This window comes from Eriocheir sinensis, chromosome 4 (genome assembly GCF_024679095.1).
Source record: "Eriocheir sinensis breed Jianghai 21 chromosome 4, ASM2467909v1, whole genome shotgun sequence".
In the NCBI taxonomy this organism is placed as follows: domain Eukaryota; kingdom Metazoa; phylum Arthropoda; class Malacostraca; order Decapoda; family Varunidae; genus Eriocheir; species Eriocheir sinensis.
The window spans coordinates 1,825,496-1,847,344 of NC_066512.1; the positions used below are offsets into that span (position 1 = coordinate 1,825,496).

The 21,849-nt window shown below is 42.3% G+C and overlaps 1 protein-coding gene across 5 annotated transcripts in view; it reads right to left on the reverse strand.

Moving 5' to 3' along the window:
• Positions 1-20,399, reverse strand: part of LOC127007921 (mitochondrial ribonuclease P protein 1 homolog) — a 97,115-nt gene extending 76,716 nt beyond the window's left edge. For 4 of the 5 annotated variants that reach the window (XR_007760710.1, XR_007760711.1, XM_050879439.1 and 1 more), the window contains exons 1-2: positions 20,213-20,399; positions 5,762-5,874 (exon numbers count right to left, since the gene is read on the reverse strand). Coding sequence is in view for 3 of the 5 variants with exons in the window: in XM_050879439.1 (XP_050735396.1) it covers positions 5,762-5,850 (89 nt within the window). In the remaining 2 variants the exon portion in view is untranslated. Of the gene's footprint in view, positions 1-5,761; positions 5,875-17,389; positions 17,433-20,212 lie in introns of all 5 variants that reach the window. The other variant, XM_050879432.1, reaches the window with a different exon arrangement.
• Between the last annotated feature and the right edge of the window lie 1,450 nt (positions 20,400-21,849).

Consider the following 21,849-nt stretch of genomic DNA (forward strand, 5'->3'; position numbering starts at 1 on the left):
GTATAGGATATACTTTATCGGGTCCGGGACTTTTATTTGTTTTAAGTGAATGGAGAGCTTTAAGGACTTCATCGGTTGTTATTTCAAAATTAGGCAATGCATGCTCGAGATTTACATTAGTACTGGTGCTGGTGGTAGTGGGAGGAAGACTGTTAGTATTAAACACAGAGGAAAAGTAACTGTTTAAGAGGTTTGCAATGTGTTGGCTGTCAGTCACTAGTGCACCGTCGCTGTTTGTCAAAGGTCCAATTCCACTTCTGATCGTCTTTCTGTTGTTTATGTAACTGAAGAAGGATTTCGGATTATTTTTACAGTTGGCTGCAATATTTTCTTCATATCTACGCTTTGCCTGACATACTAATCTGTTTACTCGTCGCCTGGCATCATGGTAAAGTCTAATGTTTTCAGGCGTGCTTTGTTCTTTCTTTGACCTGTAAAACAATTTTCTCTCCTTGACCGAGTGTTTAATTTCGCTATTAAACCAAGGTGGGCTTTTATTAGTGTTAATTCGCTTCTCGCACAAAGGGACGAATGTGTTCTGCTGAGTAAGTGATTTTTAAAGCTTAGCCAGGCTTCCTCTACATTGCCGTCATCTGATAGTTGTATTTCTGATAGTTTTTGTCGGATTTCTAAGAAGTTAGCTCTTTTGAAATTGGGCACCTTTTCTTTATTTTCAGTCACTGATGTTTGAGGTCTAATGTCGACGCGCCGCACTAATTTATGATCGCAAGAACCGAGGTGTTCTCCTACAGTGACATTACTGACTAGGTTATCTTGGGTCGTTATAACAAGGTCGAGTATATTATTTTGTCGAGTTGGTTCAGAAACCATTTGGCTTAGATAATTTTCTTCTAGAAATTCGATCATTCTATGTGACTCGCCTTCTGTACATGACAGTGTCGCCCAGTTGATATGGGGGAGGTTAAAGTCTCCTAATATCAGTGAGTCGCTGTTATTAAGTGACTGCCTTAAGACGCTGTACATTTCAAGGTCGTCATCGAGTGATTGCCCGGGAGGTCTGTAGGTGACAGATATATTTAAATTGACTTTTGCAATGTTTACTCGCACGCACAAATGTTCAACGTTACTGTTTCCCGGTGTTTTGTCAGTGGGTTGCAAATAGCTTTTGACAAAAAGGGCGACGCCACCGCCTCTACGGTTTACACGATCTTTGTTGAAGAGTCTGTAGCCATCTATGTTGTATTCGGAACTTAAATCAATATTTGTGGTGTCAATAAATGTTTCGGTTATAGCAATTATGTCAAAATTTTCTGTTAGAGCAAGACATCTCAGTTTATCAAATTTGTTTCTTAGGCTACGTGCATTGAAACTAAGGATTTTCTTAGTTATCTAGAGGCTTGGTAATAGAGGTGGTGGTACTTGCGGGATCACGGTTACGGGTTTGTTGCAATGCATGGCGTCTATTTACACACTCGGGGTGGAGGGACGTGGCTGAGGGTCGTTTTTTGATCGGGTGTCACATACTGCGTCACTTAGGAGCCTTCCGAATCTGGCTGACCCAATGGGACACAGGTGTATTCCATCCCTGTGGAAAAGAGAGAGAGAGAGAGAGAGAGAGAGAGAGAGAGAGAGAGAGAGAGAGAGAGAGAGAGAGAGAGAGAGAGAATATCCATATTACCGAGATATCCACTCAGGCACTCAGTCAGCCTCATTCGTGTGAGGAAGAAATGAGGGACACCATGAGCGACTGGCTAGTATTGGTACTGGTACCGAGCAGCCTGGTACCGGTACCATACCGTATAGCTGGTACCGGTACCATACCGTATAGCTGGTACCGTTAGTACCGGTACTGGTACGGGTACCTGCCCACCCCTATTGTTGAGTAGCGTGGCAGAGTGGGTACTGTATTATTGTTCAAGTGGCGCGCGGGAAAAACTGAGCTCAGCTGTGTGGCCGCGGCACCGTGTGAGTCCAGTTGCATGAGACATCTGGTGGCTACTCCATAAAATATCGCGTATAAGTGAAAAAAACGTGTAAATTAAACATTTATTTGGATTTTGGACCCTGCATTATTTCAAAAATGCATAAACCAAACTTGCGCTAATCGAGTTACCTGTAGTCCCATCACCGATCCAGCCAATCTTTCTGGTACTCTTTGCCTTCTCAATACTCATCTTACAATTGTATTGTTGCTGTTGCTGTATTGTTTAATACTTATTTACGTCTATTTAAAGAAATAATATAACCCCTTCAGAGCAAAAATTTGTGTTATTTACTAATTAATTGCATTGGTAAACTCCATTGGGGAGCCCCCCGGCTCCCAGAGCTGCATTACCAGAGGTTCCAATCTCTGGTACTGATGCAAACAAACAGCGCCGAGAAAGATGACTGTGAAAGTGGATTTCTTGTCGGTGACACTGACAGCGATCGCCACTTGTTGGTAACGATCAACACAAGCGAAAGTGACTGTGAAATCGGCCCTTAGATTCCCTCAGTTGTGTGACCGTGTTCACACATGCTGGGGAGACGTGGGGGGGTGGGGGAGGGTCACAGAGATGCACGCTAGTGGCCCGCGGTAAAATCTAAGAACTATTGATTTAACTATCAATGTTGACTTAAGATTCACAAAGCTTTCGCTTCATCATAGTTAGAGGCCGCTGATTGGGTGAGCGCCGCCGATGATGTCATCAGCAAATCACAAGTGTGTTTTCATAACTGTCAGTCAATCATCAGGCAGCTGCCTTCAGCTGCGGCTTCAAAACGACCCGTTCTCTCTTCACATTTTCTTCCTTTTTCAAAGGTATGTATTTTGAGATAACAAGGGAGGAAAGTGGGGAAAAAAAAGTCAGCTTCTCCACAGGCCGGAACAAATAAGCGCTTTTCAGTGTTTTCAATACCCTGAATTTCGCGATCCACGAGTTTAGTGCAGTACCTGCAGAACGAAGCATGCGCAAAACTCAGGAGGGTACTGCTATCCAGAATGCAGAGGGTCACAGACCTTCCAGATTAACAGATTTTCTGGGTTACCAAGATACATGGAAATGCTCAAAATACACCATTCCCAGACGTTTACAATGCCTGGTCCAGCAATCGTCAATATTCAGTACCTGCCCCAGACTTTAACAACACTTTATTGGAAGTGTACAAACAGTGCTGATATACAAGGGAGGGAATGGAGAAGAACCACTGAACTACAGACTAATGTCATGTCAGATAACCAACAAAAGTAAGCCTGAAGAGACACAGTGTCTGAGGTGTGATGACTGGCACAGCTTGTATACTATAACGTGTAGCCTTGTGTCATTAAGGAAGCCATGCTTTGGGCACATGGGCGTAGATCCTGGGGGGGGATAGGGGGGGACTAATCCCCCCCTACATTTGGGTTGGGGGGATGCCCTATGTAATCATCCCCCCCATAATTCAGTCAGGAATCAGGTCGTCCTTCTCCACTACAGCTACTATTATAATTGAAAGTAATCGTAGATTATGATTTTTTATTATAACGGACCAGTCACCAATGAGTAAAAACAAAAATAAATAGTTACCCTACTATTTATGGTTTTCTTTAGCTTGGCGGTAGATATTGTTATGATCGTAGAAATATGTATTTGCCTGAATGTCACAATGTGTATGTGCGCTTGGAATGCATCGGATGTCGTGAGGGGAGAGGGGAGGGGTCTGAGGGGAGAAGCGTGAGTCAGGGAGAGGTCAGCTGAGCGTGGGCTACTGGGGTTTTCGGGGTAGGAGTCATAATGAGTGGTAATTCTCCTTCTGTTTACTCCTCCTCTAAGTCTCCTCCCTGTGTTAAGTGACCATATAGCATTAATACATGGTATAGTCCACCTGCGGCATACCAGAGGCTACTGTGACAGAGTAAATGTGAGCAATCGTGGTAGATGTGTGAGGAGAGAACTTGTGTGACACCTGCTACTCGTATAATGCATGCTTTCGTGTGACTGTGACTAACTCTATGATCTCGTGTGCTTAACTGTGCCTTAGTTTCTCCTCAAATAAACCTCACAGTGGAATAACCATGTTTGATGTCCTGGGACTGAGATAAGATGGGGTGTGGACAGATGAACAAACTAACCGCTCACTATCATCGCTACACACATGCTATTAGTTAAAGTGTGGATGTCTTACTTGCAGTTTCAAATATCTATGTAATGAGTTAGGTATCAATCTCTGCACACACACAGACGGGACGGGACAGCGCGAGCGTAGCTCTTTTCCTGTACGTCACAACTAGGTAAATACTAGGTAAATACACACACACACACACACACACACACACACACACACACACACACACACACTTCATAAATTGATGAACAGTGAAAGACCATTTTGATCATAATCTTATTACTGAAATATATGAATTTTAGTGAAACATAGGCCTCAGAATACACCAAATGTGATTATATATATATATATATATATATATATATATATATATATATATATATATATATATATATATATATATATATATATATATATATATATATATATATATATATATATATATATATATAAATAAAAATGCTTGTGCTCGCTTCGCTGGCCACATCATCGTGAACAGTCATCCCCCCGGTCACAATAAGAAATCTACGCCACTGTTTGGGCAAATCTGAGCAGCAAGATAAATCTGCAGTCAGTCAGTGGCCATGTTATTCTCCCCCTCAGCCAATCAATCCTGAGTTTGACCAAACCAACAAGCAGCTGTGCTGCTCTTGCCTAAAGGTAATGTTAGGGCCAGGAGGGACTCACTGAACAAGAAGCTGACACAGCCAATCAGCAACCATGTTGATCTTGCACTCAGCCAGTCGGAGGCTGGAAGAGACTCAGTTTTCCGTCTGCTGCACCCGTGTTGGTGTCACTCCGCATGGTAACGTGTTCATTTTTATTTTCAACACTTGCTCTTCAGTTTTTTGTTTGAATGACTTGCCTAACTTCCACATGGAGTGCTTAATCCGGTAGCAGTGGGGATCATGTTCCTCCAAGCGAGGAAAATGAGAAAAAAATCACCCCCCACACAAACCATTTCATAATGTATATCAAAACATTTGTCATCAGATTATGTATCATCTATTTTGGGGGGTTTATATCATGGCACAAATTTGGCCCGTTGCTGCTACACGGTAAAGCCACAAATTTGGCCCGTCGCTGCTACCGGGTTAAAATCATCATGCTTCTAATTTGATTTGTATTAATAGAAGATAATTATGTTGTATATAGAAAATACATACCAAATTCATGTCTCTTCCAATAAGAATATTTTTAACTAAATAATGTTAGCCCTCTCACACACCATGAGTTTCAATAAGTTTTCTTCTCTGGGCCTATTTGTATAATTCTGGGCAGCTCCAGGCAATTTTTCAGCACCAAAATATTTTGTTTCTCAGTCAATTTTCACCCCAAAGATTGCACTCACCCCTATAAATAATACATCAGTGGCTCTGGTATTAGTCATAGTTTTACATGACATAATAAAAAATTAAATATGCTCAACCAGAAAATGACGCCGTGGCGTGAACATAAGTATTTCAAAAGAACATTTTTGTTCCCATTCACAACAATGGCATGAAAGTGCACTTGGGCCCTAAACATACAGACCCATCATTGGCGTGAAAGTGTGTGGGAGGGTTAAACAGCAGACCCATTATTAAGCTATTCCTGAAAATACTGTTTCTTACCTTCATCAGAATCATTACTGTTATTAGCAATAAGAAGTTAAACTACAAACTTTTCCTACTGTCTAAAGAAAGTGTATGAAATATGCTTTGGTTATCACACACACCTTGTGTGCAGAGAACAGCTCAGCACAGCCCGGCCAGGAGCAGCAGACAGAAGGCGGGACACGGCTGAAGTGCTTGAGTGGAGGAACATCTTGCCGTCGGTGGCGTCGTCAGCCTGTAAAAGAAACCACAGCCAAAATAAAGGGTAAAATAAAGAACATTATGAAGGTAACACACTTGCCACTCCAGCCCAAAGAGTGTTCAGTATACCTGTGCATCCTCCACAACCATCAGTCTCAGGAACCAAATGAAGATGCTGAGAAGACTGGTGGAACCTTTGTAAGTCATGAAGTAATGGCATAGTGAGAGTTCAGTTTTGGTACTTATGCAATAATGTTAACAGTCTCCATTACAGTATTACAAGCAATCTAGTAAAATATGCTCGATGGTCTGTTGCACAAAACTGCATCCAGTGTGTGGCTTTCCTGAGCAACTGAAATGAACAGCTGGTTGTCTGATCCTGCAAGAAAAATGGGTGCTCTTCATGGGACAGTTTGTACAGCAGAAACACTATGTCTGCTCAGTCATCTCTCGCTGATAGGCATTGTAGCTTTCAATGCCGGCCACAAGTGTGAGAACGGAGCACTCTGTACTGTTTTGGGTCGGGGAGGGACGGCTCGGGCAACAGCTAGGGTTCCATAGGAGAAACAGCTTCAACAGGAAGAGTATAACAAGCGTGGTCACAAAGGCCATCTTTATTAACTTGGTACCAAACGTTTCAACATCAGGATGTCATCTTCAGTGGTCTAAAAACGAACAAATTTCAGCAACGTGAATAAAACAATATAAAAATAAACTTTAAAATACCCTAAGATCACAGTAACTAAACAATTGGGTCAGGGGGACATTGGAGGAGTATTGATTTGTGAAGTATAATTAATGACAATGTTTAGGAAAAAAATAAAAAAATAAAAAATAAAATAAATAAATAAAAAATCAGCATATTAAGCAACATTTAGGGAAACAGCAGACAAAGTATTATTCAGTGAGGGACTAAGTTAATTTATATATAAGGATTCCAGTACAGCCCCAAATCAAACATTCTCAGATCTGGTACAGGTGAGGCAGAAACAGTCAATCAGTATTAGGAAAGTCACATGCAAATGGTGCTGGTATTGATGATAGTCCTCAAAAGTATATTACACATATTGTAGGAGCCATAACAAATTAATTACCTGCAGGACTTAGCCTGTCAGGAAAAATCAGACATTATTGCAGTCGTGGAGTCATGTAGAGAGTCGGGGGCAAGCATTTTTCAACTGAATTTTACTTAATCCGTACAGTGTGATCTTTTGTCATAGATAGGGGTCATGCCAGGTTGCAATTTTTTCATATATTGTATTTGCCCCTTAAAAAAAAAAAAAAAAAAAAAAAAAAATCATTTGATATATATATTATTTATATGTGAGGAATAGAACCCTAGAGTGTTCTTACTCTTATTTTTCTCCGTCTCAGAGCTAGCGATGTCATACCAGGAAAGGGAAATTTATCTCAAATTTTTTTAGAGGCTGTATTCTTTCCATTACAAACACTTCTCACAAGCCTAAAGCGTGAGTAATGTATTAGTACTTCTGTACATCACAAAAACCTACAAAAATAAACAGGAATTGTAAGTACAACAAAATGGTTGGATGCGCATCAGGCAACACCGTTCGCTTCAAGGCCGTCTGTACTACAGCTGTAGTTCTCAAAGCTCAACATAATACTGTGAAGATTCCGGCGATCACTTTTCATTTCCGATTACTCTGAACCATAATTTACAATTCCACATGCCTTACTGATTATACAATCAAGGAGTAATTACCTAGAAGAAAGTAATTTACCTTCTTGTATAATGATTTTTGTTGGAATGCGGACTAATGTCCAGAAAGGCCCTTTAATGTCTATTTAAAAATACGAAGACGTCAAATTATTCATCTTTACTGTCAATGAACAATGTTACATACACAAACAAAAATAAAGGGCGTATAAGCCCTCAAAAGAGCATGCGTATATATACGTACTAAACACTTCCCTAAGAGGTACGTAAATATACGTACTAAACACTGTACGGGTTAATAAAGGAAGTAGTGTTGGGAGCACTTGCTACAGCTGTGCATGTCAGCATAGTGAGTAGTGAGTTGTGAGTGTGACAGGACGTGTGCCATGCGAGCTCTGCGCAGAACCTGCCATGTTGACAATGGCCGGCAGGCACAGGACCAGGGACGAGAGATTGGTGTTACGTCTGTGATGATTTTACAGGCGAAGCGTCAAAATGGATCACATGCTGTTTGTGCAATGTGCTCATCTGACGGAAGTCAAGCAAGATAATCTGCAAAATATAAACTGGATTTGCACGCCTTGCCTTCACAAGGCATCTCTGGCTGCTAACATAGTGGAAAAATTATAAGAATTTAAGCAAGAATTATCTAAAGAAATATCAGTAAAAGATGAAATTGAATCAAGGGGTGAGAAGGTGCAGGAGGAGCTGGGATCAGTTGCTGATGTGCTTCGCGCTGACCATGCAAGTCTTAGTTGGGCTGAGGTGGCGAAGGGAGGCAGGAAAGTTAAGAAGAATCTCCTTGTTGTGAAAACTTCAACCCAGGAAAAGAAGGCAACAGATATATAAGGATGAAGTCTCCCAGGCATTGAATGGCATTCAAATAACTGATTCAAGATTCACAAATGGAGGCAATATTGTTATGAGCCTTGACAATGAGAACACAAGGGCTGAGGCTGCTCAAAAATTGGAGTCTGTTGAGCAAATCAGTAACAAGAGTGTTGGAAAGATGAAATCAAAGATCATGATATGCAATGTGCATAAAGAGGAGACTAAGGAAAAACAAATATCATCTTTGACCACAATGAGTTCTTACACACAACTCAGGGTGTTGAGAATACAACTGAGATGATCTTTAGCAAACCTGCAGCAGGTGGTATGATGCACTACACTTTGAAGTGCGACCCAACCATGAGAGAGCTGATTTATAAGAATCACAAGTTAAAATTAGAATGGAGAATATATACAGTGAGAGACAGATATGATGCAATTATATATTATCATGGCCATCTTGAGGGCAACAGTACTGCCAAGAGCAGTGGGGAGGCCCCACAAAGCTACAAATGTGCTGGAGACTATTGATCAAAGGGTTGCACCACGGCTGAAAAGAAATGCATGTATTGTGTGAGCTACAAGAAGCCTGAACACAACACTCAGCGAAGGAGCAGTGTTGTGTAGTTCTCCAGACTGAAATTGAGAGAAATCGTAACATAACTGATCATGGCTACTAGTATTCGGGACTCAAAGAGAAACTGCAGTCTGTTAAATGTTCAGTGAGCTGAAAATAAACTTTGAATATTTGATCCTATCAAAGAAAATTACCTTGATATTTTAGCGCTGACTGAACCATGGCCAGGACCAATTTCACAGTCAATTCCTTTTGTTTTGATCATTATGAATGAGCGGCCACCAACAAAAAATCTGATCTCACAGTCGTCTTTTGTGGCGCTGTTTATTTGCATTGGTACCAGAGACTGGAGCCTCTGGCAGCCAGAGTGCTCTCCAACACTTTACCAATGCAATTTATTAGCAAACAACATATACTCTTGCTCTCATATGATTATAATAAAGGTTTAAATAAATGTACAAACTATGAAACAGTACAGCAACACATTGCACGGCTTCAATAGTAAATGAGAATTTTTTTTAAGGCTGACCATCAAATGCTTGCTGAGAACTTCAATACTTGTCAGCATTATTCACCTGTTATGCCTCCTTGCTCAAACTCCTGTGATGTTCCAGATTACCTACACATGCACAGGGCATACACACTGTGAAATAAGCCCTATTATGAAAAGAATAATTGTGAAGTCTACTAAATAGGCGTGAAGAATAAATGTAATGAACCATGGTGAAGAGTCTGTCTCGCACACACTGAGCGCAGGTCTGCTAAGTAACAGAAACGCAATACTTGTCAGCATTATTCACCCGTTGTGCCTCCTTGCTCAAAATCGTGTAATTTTTTAGATACCGTAAAAGCGGCCCTATTATGTGAAGGATAAATGTGAGGAACGAATATGAAGAATAAATATGAAGTCTGCTAAATAAGTGTGAAGAATGAATGTGAAGAATAAATATGAAGTCTGCTAAATAAGTGTGAAGAATGAATGTGAAGAATAAATATGAAGTCTGCTAAATAAGTGTGAAGAATGAATGTGAAGAATAAATATGAATTCTGCTAAATAAGTGTGAAGAATGAATGTGAAGAATAAATGCATTGAATAAATGTGAAGAGTCTCGCTGAAATGCACAGCTCAGATCTGCTAAATAATAGCGGAAGTATTTCCTTGTTTCTGCACCTTGAAAAAAAAACTTTATTTTGCAAAGTATGTTGAATGTTTACTGGGGTAAAAAGACACCTGACGATCATTAAGGTGAAGACACATTTTTGCAGACACTGGGGTACATTGGGGCATCATTAGGGTCAAAAGATGCGGCCGTGCAGAAACCAGGAAATATTTAGGCTAATAGCAGATTTGAGTGGAGTGTTCCAGCAAGACACTCCACATTTGTTCGAATCCCCACGCTACCACTCGGATTTTTCAGTCACCGCCGAGTGGCTTAAAACTACCCACATGCTGTCCTGAAGACCACCCATCAACCCGGACTCTAGAGGAAGCCATCCAAGCGAATCAAGTACGAGTTCCGGGGGGCAGCATGAGCCAATGCAAGATGGCGCCACTATAAACACTCGCCTGCGCCAGAACGGGCTGGGCCGACCATCAGGCCCCACCTGGAAGAAGCCTTGGGCCGACCATCAGGCCCCACCGAGAAGATGCCTACCGGCGCAATAGGCAACAACGTAAAAAAAAAAAAAAAAAAAAAAAAAATTATTCATTATATTAATTCTTCACAGTTATTCTTTATATTTATAACTTATGTTTATTTTTATTGTTTATTTTTCACATTTATTCTCCACAGTGTTCAGCTCGTCTGGTGCAATGTTTACATGTCCCGTTGCTCCAGCATGCCAACACTACCAAATTGGGTGCCTTCAATTTGTCATGATCGTCACCACGTTGTGGGTCGCTGGTACCACGAAAACAACTGTAAAATCAGATTGACTTGATGGTAATGCCTGCTAACAGGTTGGTAAGGCTTTTGGTTAGAGAACATGCCTGACAATTATGCTTTTTTTTTTTCTTTTCTTTTTTTTTTTCTTTTTTTTTTACATCTTCGCCTGTGGCGCCGGTAGGCTTGTTTTTTGGAGGGGCCTGATGGTATGGCCCAGCCCGTTGTGGCGCAGGCCAGTGTTTATAGTGGCGCCATCTTACATTGACTCATGCTGCCCTCTTGGAGCTCATCTTTAATCCTAGAATCTAGAGTCCAGGTTGATAGGTGGTGTTCTGGACAGCATGTGGGTAGTTTTAAGGGAAGAAGACGCCTAAAAATAATATTTTTCGACCCAGAGGTCAATACTGAGTTATTAACATCATAGTCACCCTTGAAATGTCTGGCATCTTCTGTGAAAATCGAAAGTTGATACCATTATTCCTTATATTTTTAAATCGCCTATGTTTACCATTATTTAAATGCCCCGCACGCTCCAAGCCACATGTTATTGCTATTGCTTAAGGCTTTGATGATATTGAAGCTTTTTTCTGCCTTTTTTGGGGGCATTTTTTAGTGCTTTAACCCTTTTGGCTATCATATGGCAACATCGAGAGAGCGAGAGAGTAGTAGAAGTGAGTCATGATAGTGACCGTAGTGTCCCTCTGACTCCTTGAGAGATGGATGTTACCACTGATCTCTATCATAACTGGATTGGCTTTCTCTGTACTAGCCTGGTTAGAATCCTGAAGCCCGCACCCGCCATCTTAAGATTCCCTCGGGCCGAGGCATATATGTTAAAAATTCAGCATCAACGCTCGCTGAGTGGCAGTAGCACATGGTAAAACACTTCATTACGAAGTTATTGATTTATTGAATTTTTCTATGCCCTAGCTACTAGCTTTCTATTGGTTTATGGAAAAACAAACACTCGTTACCCAGTCTCCATATTTGGCACAAAGCAATTCTCTTTCGCGTTATTTGAGTGTTACATCCTCTATATAGCATGTATGATATGTGTTTCCTTGCAAACTACTTTTTCAGGGGATTGGGAAATAACAAATGTTAGTCATCATGAAATAAAACAGAAAAATGTAGGTTCTTTTCGTAATTTCTTTAGGTTAAGCCCTATATATTATATAGGGCTTTGCCCCCCACACTTCTATTTTCCGAATGTCACTTGTTACTGCACTGCATCCTGGGACTAAAAAAGAATCTATGTTGTAAGTATTAACTTCGCTTGAGGAGGCAACCCTCTCGTAAAAAAAATATAAAAAAATAAAAAAATAAAAAGTTTTGTCCAAGTGTCCCACGGGTGGCGTTCTGGAGATTTAACCACCTGAACCCCTGCATTCCCACAGATCCCTGAGCTTGTTTTGGGGAAGAGGGGGGAGTCTGGGCAAATACTATAGTCGGTTCACCCGAGTCTGAAGTGAGCATTTTCACGCAACAACAACCTGAAGCAACATGGCGTGTCTGATTTTGTGGATACTGTGTGCTAGCCTATGCATAGTGAACAGTCATCAGTGTCAATAATATGCAGGCAACAATAACAAATACCATCAATTTTAGTTGATCATGAGTTAAAAAATATTAATAGTGTCACAAATAGCTGTTTTGTTAACTTACAAGATCACTGATTATGATTATTAAACTGCCTTGAAGCTGTCCACCACTGAGAAAAATTAGTAGGCTTTATATTAATAAAACTGCTATTTGCGACATTACAAATATTTTTTTAACTCAATATCGGGATAATATTCATGAAAGGGTAGCCTCCTCTGGCGGCAGCTGCAACGGCGGTCCAGCCAGTGTTGCGAGAAATACCTCCTCGCAGAATTGTCGCATATTCACTGCGCGCCTCCAATATTGCCCCCATGAGAATAATAACCTTTCCAAGGTCTCACATACTGTTGTACTGGGGGGTCCAGGGGGGTGCAGTCCCCCTTGGTTAGGAGGGGGGTTGAGGGGGGCGAAGACCCCCGGTTAGAGGTTAGGATATGTAAAGTTTGGTTGGAGTAGTTTAAATATGCTCCCCCGCCAGAAACCCCCAATTTCCCACGGGTCCCTTAACCCTTTCCTTGCGCGCAGGATGGGATGCAACTATCCCCTCAGGCGCAGTTGGGCAGCCCAATGCGGGGTCTCTTTTAACCTCTGTATCTCAAAAACTATTCATCACAGCTAAAAACCAAAAACACCATTGGAAAGAGGAGGTCCAGATCTATAGGAGTCGGTTATGTATGCCTCTCTTGCGAACATACATGCACGGGAGTGTTGAATGTTAACACTTATATCGGTGCATGCGGAATGATCAGCCATATTGAGAGAACTGCGGACATCTCTCCTTCAGATTCTGGCAAGGGAGTATTGCCAACTGCAATATTTACAACTATTTGGTCAAAGAATCAGTCAGGTGATAGGTGAAGCTATGCAAAAATGCTGCTATATTGGGCAAGAACATCCACCAATTACTCATCCGTAGATTTTCCACGCTGGGCTGATATGATTTTCCACCAAATTTAGTGGAGAACCCACTCAATTGGCAATCCTGTGTTGTGAGAATTAGTGTTGGAACACTTTCATACGCGGGAGATTTGAGTGCGGGTGGAGCTTGCAGCGAGCGTTTAGCACCACCAGCAAATATGCCTAACGCTCGCTGCGAGCGTTTATCAATGAAAGGGTTAAGTTGAACCTCTCTGCGAGCAATTTTGTGGCTGCAGCGGCAGGTGCACAAAAGGCATTGAAAAGTCAATCATTTAGTGATTTCCAGAGAAAAATACTATCTTCATAATAAACAGCATAATATTTTGTCCAGAAATAAGCAGCCAGCATTTCAAAATGAGTAGGCTACCCTTTCGTGAATAATCCCCCAAAATTGACTATAAATGACGGTATTTGTTTTTGCTGCCTGCATGTTTTTGACATTTCATTCATTTCTAGTGGACCTGCAGGGGGCCACTCTTGGGTGGAATGATATGCAGGGGTTGTGCAGGGGATTCAAGGGGTCAGGACAGGATTAGGATAAGGGTTAGGATGAGGAATGGTATTGGGATATGGTAAAGATTCTATTCCTAAATGTGTCAAGAGTGGGACTATTAACTACATGAGATGGGAGATGATTCCACTCTTGGATGCTGCAGGGAAAGAATGAATATTTGAATATATGTACTAGTATTAGTCTGGTAAGTGTGGTTTATACAACTATGTATTCACTCACTTGTAGCACATACCAACGTGTGAAGCAGGTTCGGTACCATGTACAGTCGTGGGACACAAGTGTTGACAGTTTCCTAAATGTTTTGGATGCCGCCAGCGAAAGACGACAACTATCCAGCAGAGCTACATCCAAGTTATATGTGACGTATGTGTGTGTGTGTGTGTGTGTGTGTGTGTGTGTGTGGGTGTGTGCAAGGACCAAAGAGTGTGTGTGGGTGTGAGAGATATTATTTTAGGATTTTTCTTACGAAACTGTGAGCATCAACTGCACGACGATTGTGTCTTTAAAAAATCTGTAATGAATGCTCTTGTTTCCACTAGTGCACGCTCTGTAATAAGATTTTCTGCATTCCATAAGCTAAATACTTGCTTGGCTTTGGTCGTCAGTGTGCATTCTGAAGAGAGAGAGAGAGAGAGAGAGAGAGAGAGAGAGAGAGAGAGAGAGAGAGAGAGAGAGAGAGAGAGAGAGAGAGAGAGAGAGAGAGAGAGAGAGAGAGATTAATTTCTCTTAAGAAAAAAAAGTTACAGCAAAATAATAGCCTACTTTTCTGAACCCTTAGAGCATGGGTGGTGATATATTTCTCTGGATGCTGTGCGTGGGGAAAATTTAGGCATTTAAAAGAGGTGGAAATAGTGTCTTTCTTCTTTGCAATAACTGTATATTCATCTAGTATATATGGTGGTGTAATAAAACTTTTAATAATAATAATAAAAAAGTTATGACAGTCAAAAATATTGCGCATTTTCTCATGGCCATGACACGTCGCGTGGAAGCACCCCACTTGCTCTCACTCTTTCTCTCTCCCTACTTGCCCCTCCCTCCTCTGTCAATGTCACTACCATAGCAGTCATCAGTCACTGTCACTTTGATTCGCCTGCACTCTACTTCCGCCAGGAGCAGAGGAACTGCTTGACGCGTCACGAGACATGACAGATGTATTCCGAACAAAAGTGGAAAATGATCTGTGGCCTTCGGTAGGCTGGGTGCTGGAGATGAATGAGTGTGTACGGATGCCAGATGCCTCCACCATTCTTCTGAGTCAAGAACTGGCGGTATATTTGAAACACAGGGAGCGTAGAGTGTGATGATTATATGTGATCCCCAAACGGGTGGGCCATGTGGTAGCGCACTCATATATTCGATTGCCGTAATGTAAGGGTTAAATGCATAGTAATAACTTGGTATTCATAAATGCAAAGTAATAGCCTAGTTTCATAAATGCAAATGAATTGCTTAGTATTCTTAAATGTTTTGCTTTGTAATTCAACTCAATTCATAACAGCCTACTAGTTTCTTAAATGCGCCGGCTGGTATGGTCGATGACGTCATTGCATAACATTGTCAAGCGAGAGTTAAATGGTTGTATCATTATATATTTTTAAACCATATCAGAATTTTTGTGCACGTTATCAATGTTTTATTCATATTTTCTTAACGAGGACGTTGCAGGAATGAATACAGCATTTATTCAAATGCATAATAGCTTTGTAAACAACTTTAGCTGTCAATGACTAAATTTGAACGAAATGTAAAGAGACATTTTCGTCCGCGAATTTAAAAGTTGTTATCAGTGTGCACAAGTAACAAATTCATATCTAATAAATTATGGAAGGTGTATATGAAGTGACACATCTGAACATTAGCCTCTTTCCATGCGGTGTATATATTTTAAAGTCCAGGCCGGTGAACGAAACTCAGTGGACAGTGTGTCAACACTTGTGTCCAATGATTGTACAAACGCTTGAAGCAGGTTCGAATGCAGGTTACTTGTGTTCAAAAAATTTCCATTCAATTTCTCAAGTAACCAACACTCTTTTTTTCCTGAGGACACATCTAAGTTGTATTCAACCAATAGCGATGCTCCGGAGGACAGGGCTGGTGAAGCCGCCGGGCCATCTTGGCGTCGTCAGTAATGTAAGTGATGGCCAATGTTAATTTTCATTATTCAGGAAATATGGAGATTCACTATACGGTGAATAATAACCTTTCCAAGGTCTCACATTTTGTTTTACTTCTCCAGTTTTACCGCCGCATCATACATGTGGGGGTGTTGCCCCTCCTCCCCGGTTAGCAGGGTGGGTTGAGGGGGGGAAGTCCCCTGTTAGAGATTAGGTTACGTAAAGTTTGGTTAGAGTGAATTAAATATGCCCCCCACCCACCCCAATTTTTTTTTTTTTACGGTGCATCATACATGTGTGTGTGTGGGTGGGAGGCCAGGGGGGGGCACAGCCACTGCTGGTTAACAGGGGGGTCGAGGTTAGGTTATGTAAAGTTTGGTTAGAGTAAATTAAATATGCTCCCCCACCAAAAAAAAATAAAATAAATAAATAAATAAATTACAGCACATCATACATGTGGGGGGGGGGGTCCAGGGAGGGTACAGCCCCCCCTGGTTAGCAGGGGGTCGAGGTTAGGTTATGTAAAGTTCAGTTACAGTAGTTTAACCCATTCACTCTGGCGACGCCGACATCACCGTATGGAAAGGGTTAGTCCTTTTCTAAACCTCTTAATCCTCTTCTAAACCTCTTAAGAGGAAATGGAAGAGGATTAAGAGTAATTTAAAGGAGGATTGAGAGGTTTAGAAGAGGATTAATCCTCTTCCATTTCCTCTTGACCCTTTCCATACTGTGGCGCCGACATCTGCGTCACGGATGGAAAGGGTTAAATACACTCCACAAAAAAAAAAAAAAAAAAAAAAAAAAAAAATTATGGCACATCATACATGTGGGGTGGTCCAGGGGGGGGCACAGCCACCCCTGGTTAGCAGGGGGGTCGAGGTTAGGTTATGTAAAGTTTGGTTAGAGTAAATTAAATAAGCTCCCCACCAAAAAAATAAAAAATAAAAAAAATTACAGCGCATCATACATGTGAGGGGGGGGGGTCCAGGGGGGGCTGTGCCACCTGGTTAGCAGGGGGGTCGAGGTTAGGTTATGTAAAGTACGGTTACAGTAGTTTAAATATGCTCCCCCACCAAAAAAAATGATTTTATGGCACCTCATACATGTGGGGAGGGGGCCAGGGGGGGCTGGTCAGCAGGGGGGTCGAGGGGGGTGAAGCCCCCCCAGTTAGAGGTTAGGTTATATAACGTTCGATTAGAGTAGTTGTAACATGCTCCCCACCTAAAAGAACCGATTCCCCCCTTTTTCTACTTTTAAGTATAGTTGTAACATGCTCCCCACCTAAAAGAACCGATTCCCCCCTTTTTCTACTTTTAAGTACTTGAGCCTTCATATTATGGTTGAGGGACATGTAATTCGTTCCTTAACTATAATATGGAGGCGTATTATCGTGTTTTGGCGGCGTGGAGTCAATCTCCACAATTACCTTCACTTGAGGCGGTTAGTAACAGTGTCGTAAGCGCCAAAAACTGAAAGTGGAGAAAAATGGAGTTAAAGTTTGGCAACATTCACGATGCAATATCTCTGGAACCACATGAGCTGAACTTTGTTTTAAAATGAAGGTAATTTACTGCACTTGCACATTAGTTATAAAATATATTTTATTTTGTTTTACATTCTGAATGTTGCTACTTTAACTGCGTATTTCACCAATTCTGAAATACACATTTGGAAAAGTTGGAAAGTTTTGTTTAGTCGGCACAACATCTGTGGTCATATGCCGGAGAGAGACAGAAAGGGAAGGAATTATAGGAGAAGGAACAGATCCCAGGAGACAGGACACAACCCCCGATTAATACCTGGTACCCATTCACTGCTGGGTGGACAGGGGCGTAGGGTATCAGAAAAGCCGCCCAATTTTTTCCACTCCGCCCGGGAATTGAACCTGGGCTCTCTCGGTTGTGAGCCGAGTGTGCTAACCACTGCACCATGAAGCCCCATACACATTCGGAAAAGAACTCGTTATTAGAAGCATGAAGCGTGATAAAATATTTATTCTTCACACTATTTATTTTATTTTTATGTGTGTGTGTGTGTGTGTGTGTGTGTGTGTGTGTGTAATGAATGCATTTTCCAAACTATCCAATAGGTAGCATTGTTTTTTTGTTTTTTTAAGTGATGTCCTCAGTAAGCCTAACCCACTGTGTAGTGTGTGTGTGTGTACAATATCACAACTTGAGCACCAAATCAATAATAATAGAAAAAAATTGATAATAATAATGAATAGAGATAGTACATAATCCTGGGAGAACAAAGAGGACATGCATGCAAACAGACTGGGTGAGAGGAAGTGGGGGAGGAGAAGCGGTGACATCACTCAAGCTGCGCCCCATTGGTTACTCTGCAGCGCGACTTTGACTCCCATTAATTTTTCTCACGCGCCCGCGTCTTCTGGCACATTGCTGTGGCTGGCATATCCTCCCACAAATGGTAATTTCTGACAATATTGTGAGTAGCATATTGACTTCCCGAGCATCACCCTACAGTATAGAATGATGGGGCTATACAGTGACATACTTAACTAAAAATCGGCCAGGGTGGCACTTACGACACTGTTACTAACTGCCTCACTTACTGGCAACACGAGCCCTTGAAGCAGATTTGAAATGCAGTTAGTCAGGATTCACGTGTTCGAACAGCTTGGGCAGGAGGTTCGAGAGCCTGCATTTGTCCTAGAACCCACAGTACTCTCTAGGGTGCAACGTTGGACGGATCACGGGTAGCTAGTGGTTTTGCTGTGTCATTGATAAACAATGAAGATACACCTGTTTGGTTCCACAGACTCTACTAGCAAGACAGAAACCTTGTGATGAGGTGACAGCCTACTAGAACCGGTGGTAGCAAGAGGGCATGAGTGTGGTGTAGGCGGTTCATGTGGACGCAGCTGGCCGCGGGCGCCACGCCAGACCGGTGAGGTGAGCATCGTTTGGTGGGTTCACTACACTTCTCTCCCAAAACAAGCTTGGCCTCCAGTGGGAATGCGTGGTTTCCATATGAGGAACACTAAATTCGGTAAAGGTCCAGTATAACTCCGGCGCCTTAATTTTGGTCTATTTTCTTCGAAACCTTCACAAAACCCTTTGTATACATATAATACATTAGTAAAAAGTGGCAGACAAATGCCACCTACCCTCTACCCCCAACAAGCTTGGAGACCTGTAGGAATGCGTGATGGACCTGGTCTCACATGCATGGGCTAATTGCTAACCAAGCGTACCGTCACTAACCAAGCGTACCATCGCTAACCAAACGTACCATAGCTAACCACCCTAAAACAGCCCCGAGCCATGACCCAAGGTCATCCGGGGCTCGGGCTGAAAGGGCCGGGGTATACCCGGCCCTCAGCACGGCACCCGTTGGGCTATGTGTCCTAAAAAAAATAAATAACCACGCGTGGTCGACCTGGTCTCACATGCGTGGGCTAATCGCTAACCAAGCCTACCATCGCTAACCAAGCGTACCATTGCTAACCAAGCGTACCATTGCTAACCACCCTAAAATAACCCCGAGCCATGACCAGATTCACCACGCATACCTAATATTTTTTTTTGGAACAAGCAGCCCAACCTATTTGCCGGAGTATTTTAGGTGATTCTGATAATTTACTCCCCAAAAATTACTCGTTTTCGTCTCCTCCACCCGAAAACCCCGCATTCCCACAGGTCCCCATGCTTCTTGGGGTTAGAGGGAAGGTGACATTTGTCAGCCACTTATCACTAATGTATTATATGTATATGAAAGGTTTTGTGGAGGTTTGGAAGAAAATAGTCCAAAATTAAGGCGCCGGAGTTATACTGGACCTTTACCCTAAATTCGCCGCAAACACTTATTTTAGAGGTCGTGGGAGGGATAAAACCCCAAGATGTAGGGAATTTCCCTAGATCTAGGGTATTTTCCTCCTCCCCCACTAAAAAAATATGCGATTGCAACGGATTTCGTGTCCCCCACCCGAAACCCCGCATTCCCACAGGTCCCCAAGCTTGTTTTGGGGGTGAGGGGGGATGATGGGCAAACACTTGAATTTTACCCCACCATACAGTGTCCACGAAATCAGACACGCCGTGTGGCTGTAGGTTGCCGTTGCGCGATGATGCACACTTCAGACTTGGGTGAACCAACTCCTGTTTTTAATGCGCGTAGAAGAGTCGCTCACACTTCTAAACACGGGGTGTCAGGGTTAACATTAACCAGAAACGTGCGCGGGCCTGAAGCAAGCCTGTATCACGTACTGCCAACAACATGCACTCACCGACCCGTGGCAGCGCCTGCTCTCCACTCCTCGTCAAAGGTGCTCTGCGACTTCCGGCACACGCCTGCACGGCCTCGCCAAGCACACCTTCTTCTTCTGGGATGATTTCTGGGGCTGGTTAGGCAGCCATGCACGCCGGATAGGGGGTTTGTTTACACTTGATCTTGATGTCACAAGTGGCTTGGGATTTCTCTCCAGCCAGGCCTTTGTATCAGCAGCTCCTGTGAAAGATTGATTGATTGATTGATAGTTTATTGTTGCAGGTAAAACAACAAAGGAGAAGGGAGGAGCATGCCATCCCAACCCCCAGGCAGTACAGAGTGTGATTATACAACTAAGGATACATCAGGAAACTAAAAAGATACAATGGTAGGGGACAATTAAGTGCTAAAAAAAATAAAAAAATAAAGGCCTTCATTTAGTCAAGGGAGCAGACATAAGGGACTGTACATATGGACTTCAATCTAAGGGCAAATGCAGGATACTCACTATAAGCACAGCTGAAAGAACATAAGAAAAACAAAACATACAGACGTACAACGTGTCTACCGTTTGCCGTAGATGAGTTTTCAGGCCCTGCTGCTCCGCCGCTGATGCATCGCTCTACGAGGGCCGTCAACAATTTCAACGTTAGCCTCAATAAGTCAGATAGCTTCGATGCACTTATTCTCAAACATCGTAGTGAGTGAGTACGTGAGTGTCTTAATTTCTTTCACGAATAATGTCACATATAACAACTAGTTCAGTGTTCATATCTGCTATTTTCATTATAGTATCACAATTAAATATTCAACAATTATTTCCAGCACTCTGAACATTCATCACACACAATTTATCTTTAAGTACAGACACTGATTAATAGCCATGATCGGTCATGTTACGAATTCTTTCAATTTCAGTCTGGAGAACTACACAACACTGGTCATTCGCTGAGTCGGTGTCCTACTCGGGGCAAGGTATTGTTATGCCGGACGTATTACTTGGGTTCCGTGTCGCAGTCAGGAGACTCCGTGGGAGGGAGATATGTAAACACTTTGCACAGCTTCTGTAGTTTAATATTCTTCCCTAGTAGTACACTTCACTCGGACTCTTCACTTACCACTAGCTTACTATGACTGGGACTAGGACTCTCTCGCCCTCTTCTCCTATATATATCCAGAACAGTACAGTCTAGAATGTTACAGTATATTTCAGATCATACAAGAACATGTAGCAAAAATATATGCGAGTTGGCAACACTTCCCGCCTGGCGCCTGGCCGGACGGCTCGCCATGCTCCCCGCCCCTTTGCTCGTTTCTCCGGGAGCCTTCTAGAGGCCTATGGTCGCCGGGGGAAGCTTCCAGCACAACACTATCCCCCCCTCTTAATTGTGATCGTCCCGATCACACACTTAACTATGTACAAACATAAGAGAATTAATCAAAAACATAATAATCGTCGTATCGCTGACAAGCTAGACCTAACAATTAAAGGACTCAAACTCCATGGCACGTGCCAGAGCTTCCTGCATTGATATTGGCTTAGCTTGGTTCACTTGTATCTTCAGCTGAGGGCTGTCCAGGGCATCGATGAATTGATCACGCAGCAAAACCGTCAGCAGGTCAGGGGTGGCACCTGGGTATGCCTTGTGCGCCATG